A 7248-nucleotide genomic window follows, 5' to 3' on the forward strand; every position below is an offset into this window, starting at 1 on the left:
TGTCGAAGAATACTTCCTTACGTTTCAGTACGCTTTAAGTGTGTGCAACTTACTTTCACTTTGTGTGGAAAATCATTTTCTAAAGTACTCACCAATGTACTGACTTCCCTTCTCAGTCTCTCAGCACTGCTACCGATCAAATTACCGTATTGGAGCAACAGAACATCAACAAAACCAAATTCTTACCTCAAAGTAGCAGTGATTCCTCCGTAAATAATGCAAAGCAAGTTACTTCTGTCAAAATACTTTATTTTGAAAAGCACAGGAACAACTGTATTTGTGACCTGCAATACACTTCTGGTAACAACTTGCTTTTCTTGCAAGACTATACTTCCCTAAAGCAGTTGCAGTGTTTGGTTCCAGGTTAGATCTTGTCAGAACAAACCTGTTCCCACAACCCTTCTTCATTTTTTTTGTAGATGCGAGGTTTCCTGTCAGGAAACAGAGACCGGGATGGAAATGGATGTTCTTTCAAAAACGTTAATGTAGATCTAATGTGGGAAACAAAGTGGGGTGGCTCAGCCAGGGGCGATGTGGAAAGATTCTGAAAAACAAGATGGTAGCGAGAGCTGCTTGACATTCGGAATACAAAGTTCTTTATTATTCTGCCTTCCCACCCTCCCCAGCAGTACACTGGGAAAAGTTTTGGCAGCCCATCACCCCCCCCCACTCAGCTAGAAGGAAAAAAAACCCAAAGTCTGTTTCAGGTACCTGTAAAATCTGTTTATCGTCTTGTTCCAACCAGAAATCCACATGTGGGAAAGGCCTCCAGAAATAAGGCCCAATATGTAGTTGTTCCAACTTTGCATCGTAAATGTTAGTCAGCTGTAACAACACGGGGAGCCCTAAGAGTCAGAGCATGCTTACACCGACGAAAGAGACAGCAAACTCATTTGATCTGGAAGGCCTTAAGCTGCAGCTTCTGTCTTAAACATACCGCCTGCCAGCTCAGCCCCTCCGCGTTCCTACTGCATTAAGATTAACCAATTATTCTGACAAATGACATTACACTGTAACAACAAACCCAGAACTGAAAGATACCACTGGGATTATGCCTGTGACCTGAATCTCTTTACGTAAGTTACCCTGCTGAAAGCTGCAGGGCTAGTCACATCACCAGGTGAAAGAGCTGTACTTCCAAGACCAGGCTTACCCTGGCAGTGGTTTGTTCTCCACCCTTACCCTGTGCCTCTGCTCTTCCATCTTTCTCCCTTGTTTTGTTACTGACAGAACACCACCAAAGTATTTTTTCCTCAAACTTCTGACATTTCATTGCCCCTAATTGGTCCCCCCTTCCAGCAAAAATACCCTTTCTTCCCCTGTTATTTTTACTCACTGTTGCTCCTGTTAAAACGTGGGCTGAACGCAAATCCTCATCTGGCCCTTTTTCTGGGAAGGTTGCAGGGAAAATCTCTGCTGTTTTAACATTCACAGCTGGTGGGAAATAGAGTTTAAATACAGAAACAATTAATTCTTACAAAACACTTGTTTTAAAATGACTGTGTCCCCAACACAACTATGTTGCAGGAACCGTTCTTGTATTTCTCAGTGCCACAGACCCCCTGGCCCGTGATAGCATATTTCTACTTATTTTGCTTTGGCAGCATTTCAATATTCCGGAAGAACATTTTCAGAGATACTTAAACTCACTAGAAAAAACACAGAATGAACAATGAAAAGAAGGCTGAATTCTAGCCCCAAAGGTTAGTACAGTAGCTTGATACTGACAGAATCCTAAGTGCGGTTAAACAAAAAAATTCTGCTTGCATTTGTACCCAGCCACTTCCACGTGTGCATCTACCGAACTGTGGGACCAGAAGAAAACTTCTATTTCTACCTACGCCTCCAACAGCAGCACTTTTAACTTTTAGGACCAGCTTTACCTAGTCATTAAAAGCAGCCCATTTACTATTGGAATCTGAAAAGCAATCCAGTTACAAAAAAATAATTGCATTCTATTTTAACTCACCTATTCCATAAATGATTGGAAAGTGAGTATCCCTTTCTTCTCTGTCATTTAGTTCTGTAAGAAAAAAAAAAGTCAAACTCACAGAGGGCTTTGGATTCAGCATTCATTTCGTTGCATGTTATCAGAGAAGAATGATGTTGCATAAAGACAGAAAAAAACCCAAGGAAGCCTAAAAGACACATGGAAAAGAAGGTACAGGTCAAGAACAGCGCGCTTGGGGCCTGGAGTAGAATTCTTCTTCATCTCCTCACAGTATGGCCAGCTCCAGCCAGCTGTCACTCCCCTTTCTGCATGAGCAACTTACAGGAAAACAACCCCACCATGATGCCAAGTTTCAAAGATGTAAGTCAGTCACCAACAGCGTTGAAATGCAAAGATGATGGAAATACGACCTGAACGTGATACGAAGAAAAGGGAATTACTTCTTCCTTTAGGTGACATCACACACTATGAACTAACTGAATGAGTTTATGAATCCATTCACGCCTGCAGGGAGGCAGTTCTAACAACCCGGCCGGTCAAAGGTCTGTAAGTGCCTTTCTCAAGTGCCTCTTGAGACGATACCCATAGACACACAGCCTCCTTCTGCAGGACAAAGGTGGCAAAATAACCTGGTAGTGAGCACGGGTGGTTCCACTATCAGTTGCAGGTCAGCAGCGCTTGGTAAGGAGAGAATCCTCGCTGCATTGCCTGTTTGACATCACCACACTCGCTACCAGCAGTAACACTGAAAACTACAAATCGTTATGGAGGACATCATTATGATCTCACAGGACAGATAAAAAAGCCATGTGTGAAAAGACCCCTGCACTTTGATTTCAGTGGCTAAAGATACTTCAAAAACCAAGGAAACATTTTCTTACCTGTTACGCAGAAAGTCACTAAATGAACATCATCTGGTTGGAGATCGAATGCTCCTACAGCAACAACGATAGCAGCAATGCGTAAGACTGACAGGTGGCAAAGCAGGTGCTGTATATAGACGAGGGGGCATTATCAGTGCTGCGCACTGCAGAATAGGTGGGCAGAGATACCTAACGCACTGTTCCTAGATAAGGCAACAGAGCAAAGAGCGTTTTGCAGATTTGCTTCAAACTAACTTTTATAAAATTAAAGCTACGGTTACTAAATGTAACAGTAATTTACACAGAGTAGCCATTTGTAATAGCAAAAACATGCTAAAAAAGTGTTGTGCCACTTACACCTTTTACTGACACTGGTTTAGCTCTGGCATCACATCAGCTCTGCTTCAGATCACTATACATTTAACAGCTTATATTTAAATGTATTTTCCTAACATGTTACATATATAGTGAGCAAACCCCGTCTTTCACTAGCTGTATTTTAATTATGCTTTTCACCATCCCACACACCGGAAAAAAAACCCTTCTCTTTTTTCAAAGTTCTAATGGCAATACAGTGTTATTGTTTCAAATTGTAACTTGATGCATGAAAATCAGAAGGTTGAAAAAAATAAATTAACCAAAATACTTCATTCTGTACAGAACTCTCATATGACATATACCACAGCTAACAGGAATCACTAGGTGCGATGGCCACGAGGGTGCATCCCAGGACCTTTGCCGGTTCCGTTTTCCTTTTTGTTTACCCCCCTGGGCTACCTCCCTCCGATCCTGACATCTGCCCCCGGCCCCACCCCTTCCCCATTCCAGTGGGGCCGAGGCCTCTCCACACTCTGAAAGTGCTTAGCACAAGTCAGAGCACTTACAGGTGACCAGGTACTTTACGTTTCCAATTTGTGTGTAAAGCACCGCAATCACTTCTCTGGACTATAGATTTTATAAACAGACATAAGATCTTTCATCAGACAATTCCAAACAATAATTAGATTTTACCTCATCACATTAAGGTACGAAATGAACAGTAACTAATGAAGTCACCCACATGTATAGATTTAGACAGTGACACCACTTGACCAAGATCACGCAGTGTATCAGCAGCAGAGCCAGGAACCAAGCCCAGCTGAACCGCACTCCAATTCTAAATGCTAGAATATAAGCCAGGAAGAAATTACAGGTTTAGTCCCTCCACCCCACACACTGGCCATGTGCGACCCTCAGAAGTCCAACCCCTCTCCACACCAAGTTCTCAGGTGTGAGACACCCTTCAAAACGAATCCAGATTTCTTTCCATGAAATAACAGGGGGCTCAGATTACAAACAAACTTCACCCAAATCCAGTCAGAACTATTTTTTTTGGACATGAGAGTGGAAAAAACGTGAACTTACTAAGAAGCTGATTAGTAAGTTTTTGTGATAACTGCCTATCATCATTGAAACCTCCAACTAGGTGCACTTCCAGCCTAACAGAGATGGAATAACAGGAAACAGCAGTTAAAAAGACATCCCAAAGTGAATAGCTTTACAAAATAACCCCCAGCCCAGACTGCAAAGCAACCATTAGAGAAGCCTCACTTGTTACAGTCACATGCGCCAAGTTGGTTTGCATTACACAGCAAGTTATGGTAATTCCATTCTGAACGCTTCGGTGATCATCCAGGAAATAGCACAAATTAAAAACTTTAAGAGGCATTACATGCATGCAATTCTGTCTAACCCAGTGGTATCTCCGACGGTCAGCACCTCTGGTTTGGACTGAACTTAGTAACCACCTTTCAGTTCCCAAGCAAGCGTTAATTAAACATGAAGATTTTTGCTCCCATGACCTCCTCACAACTACTCTGAACCATACAGCAGGGTTCTTCTCTGAGAAGTGTCTATGTAAAGACAAGTCTTGACAAATCATGAGTTTATAGAGACCACATCTTCTAAGTTCATTGAGTTTTCTACAGGGGCAAAAAACCCCACATCCAGAAAGAGCTTTCCACACACACACTGTCCTGCCCCCCCCTTATTTATAAATGTGGGACTTAGAAAAATCCCAGATGGATTCTCAGATCCCAAAAGAATTCACAAGACCAACAGTCTGGAAGGAAAAATAGAACATGAAACCAAAAACAGTTGTTTGGAAAATTTTGCACATCTCAAACAAAAGTTAACTGGGAAACAGTAAACACAAAATCTCACAATGGCATTTTACGGAGACACTATTCAGAACAGAACCATGCTTTAAACCACTGCTAAAAATACCCTCAAAATCATCATCAAGGAAATCGTTTTCACTTTACATGTGCTTCCCGATCAAGAGATTTCCTGCACAATTACCTTGTCTGAACCCCATATAATCACATTAAAATTCCCCACCTTACAAACCGCAATAACCTTCATGAAAAACAATACACAAGAAATAGAAGAGCAGAGCTGACCTTCCATATCCTGCGGTGTTAGAGAAAGATTTTACTGAACTCATGATGAGTGACACCTCAGCTTCTGTGTCTGATCCGTCGCAGTGTGTCAAGCAGGTAGCTCCACTGCCTGAGGAAGACAGAAGGCGGCAGTTAACAACACTGTTGGAGGCTGTTACGCAACCATAATTGAAATCAGTAACAGTTTACACTAGTATAGTAGCATAAGAGCTACATCCAGCACCTTCCTGCTTCCTCTCAGGACAGCAGCCTCCAGCAGATGTGGGCTGCCTGAATGAGGCAATAACCTCCTCATGCGCCCCATTATCAAATCACCAGAACTCACGTGAAGGGTACAAGTGCCCTCTTAACCAGGACCAGGCAACATGTCAGAAATCCAGGCACGTAGCGAAGATCTTTCCACAAATTCTACCTCTGTTATTACCAAACCCTGCAGGCCCAAACTGCTGAACACAGCCAAGGTCTGCCACTGCCACTACCCACTGGCCATGAGAGCAGATCAAGTTTAGGATCTGCTCATTGAGCAACCAGAACATGGAACCTCTGACACTAAACACGCCAACTCTTTGAACAGGTCATTCAGTTAATACATCATGCGACCTTTTGAGATTCAAGTTTATATAAGCATAACTGCAGTTTATTCTATTAATGCAGCATAAACCAATACTAATTCATTACTTCAGGGTTACAGGTTTTGTTCTTAACATCCTTTAAAGATACCTGTGTGTCGGAGCACAACTATGTGGCAGGTAGTTGCATCATCTGATCCAAGAATGGAAACAGAACCTATTTTAAAGGAGAGAAACATTTTAAGAACTCCGCTCTCACAATCACTGCTTCAGCAGAAGAAAAAATGTTTATGTTCCTACATACCATCTTTAGGGGTAGTCACTGCAAATTCTCTCTGCTGGACATACAGAAGGCCTTTGGGTTCCACGATTTGAGCAGGCTGACTTCTCAGAAGTTTTGCCTTTTCCTAAAGATAAATGATAATAGAGACTACAGTAGCTGAATTCTCAGGTGTATCCATTACTTGATAGAAACAACACCTCTGAAAAGCAAAGGGAGCCAGGTCAGGGAGAAACATACATATTTTGTATTATGGAGTATTCTGAATTTTGAGAATTTGTCACTTTCCTGCCACTGATCTAGATAATTGTTAAATTAAGTAGTTAAATCCCATCATTCCATAAACATGCAAAACCCTTTTCCCTGCTTTATGGATGATAAAATGGAGGTACAACAAAGAGCAATAGGATTTGGCCAAGATTACATTACACAATACCAGAGCTGACCTTGGAAGTTTAATCAGGGCAGGAAACTTTTGAAATGTGAAAGTTCCAATTTTCAACCGCCACAATCCAGCATGTTAATTTAGTGCTTATCACAATATTGCTATTTATCAGCTTGCTTAGTGCATGGAAAACCCAGATTCCTGGGCTCTGACTACCGCAGTGCTCTGTCACAGACCTGCTGCGTAGGCAGTGGATTTCTATCCTGGGGCTCAATAAACACTTCACGGTTTTCTCAAATTGGCACTGGTTTTCTGCAAAAACTCAGTTTCTGTAAAGAAGCATTTTCTGATGAAAAACATCTTCCCAACCAGCTCTGCTCAGCAGTTCCTGGGTCACAGTCCGCCGTTAGGATTTCAACATTTATATGTTGAAAGTGAGGTTACTTTCCTAAAAGTTACTATTTTGGCTTTTATCACCAGTTTCTGTGGATTTCGCACAGAAAGGGGCAGCGCGGCCCGGCCCGGCCCGGCCGATGCACCCACCAGCCCGCGAGGGCAGCGGCCGGCCGCGCAGCGCACACACCAACCAGCCGCTCTTCGCCTCAGGGCATTTACCACCAACCCCCCGCCAGGGACGCTGATTTTACTTATTTTCAGTCAACCCGCGTCTTTTCGTTGTCACAGCGCGGGGAACGGGCGGTGCAGAGCCGCGCTCCCCTGCGCCGGGCTGCCCCAGACCGGGCTACCTCAGCCCGGGGC

The 7248-nt window shown here is 43.0% G+C and overlaps 1 protein-coding gene across 3 annotated transcripts; it reads right to left on the reverse strand.

Annotated features, from left to right (window-relative positions):
* Positions 1-231: 231 nt before the first annotated feature.
* Positions 232-6803, reverse strand: NTAN1 (N-terminal asparagine amidase). 3 transcript variants are annotated; one of them, XM_009281635.2, is made up of 10 exons: positions 6726-6803; positions 6129-6231; positions 5976-6041; positions 5256-5364; positions 4219-4292; positions 2833-2886; positions 1970-2023; positions 1337-1434; positions 712-825; positions 232-544 (listed from the first exon to the last, which is right to left on the reverse strand). In XM_009281635.2, the coding sequence occupies exons 4-10, from the start codon at positions 5297-5299 to the stop codon at positions 365-367; spliced, it is 618 nt and encodes a 205-aa protein (XP_009279910.1). In that variant the 5' UTR covers positions 5300-5364; positions 5976-6041; positions 6129-6231; positions 6726-6803; the 3' UTR covers positions 232-364. The 3 variants fall into 3 exon arrangements, with proteins under 3 accessions (XP_009279910.1, XP_009279912.1, XP_009279911.1); XM_009281637.2 differs by lacking the exon at positions 4219-4292; XM_009281636.1 differs by lacking the exons at positions 5256-5364; positions 5976-6041; positions 6129-6231; positions 6726-6803 and having other exon boundaries at positions 2833-2941; positions 4219-4291.
* Positions 6804-7248: the final 445 nt, after the last annotated feature.

This window comes from Aptenodytes forsteri, unplaced genomic scaffold (assembly GCF_000699145.1).
Source record: "Aptenodytes forsteri isolate BGI_AS27 unplaced genomic scaffold, ASM69914v1 Scaffold84, whole genome shotgun sequence".
Classification (NCBI taxonomy): domain Eukaryota; kingdom Metazoa; phylum Chordata; class Aves; order Sphenisciformes; family Spheniscidae; genus Aptenodytes; species Aptenodytes forsteri.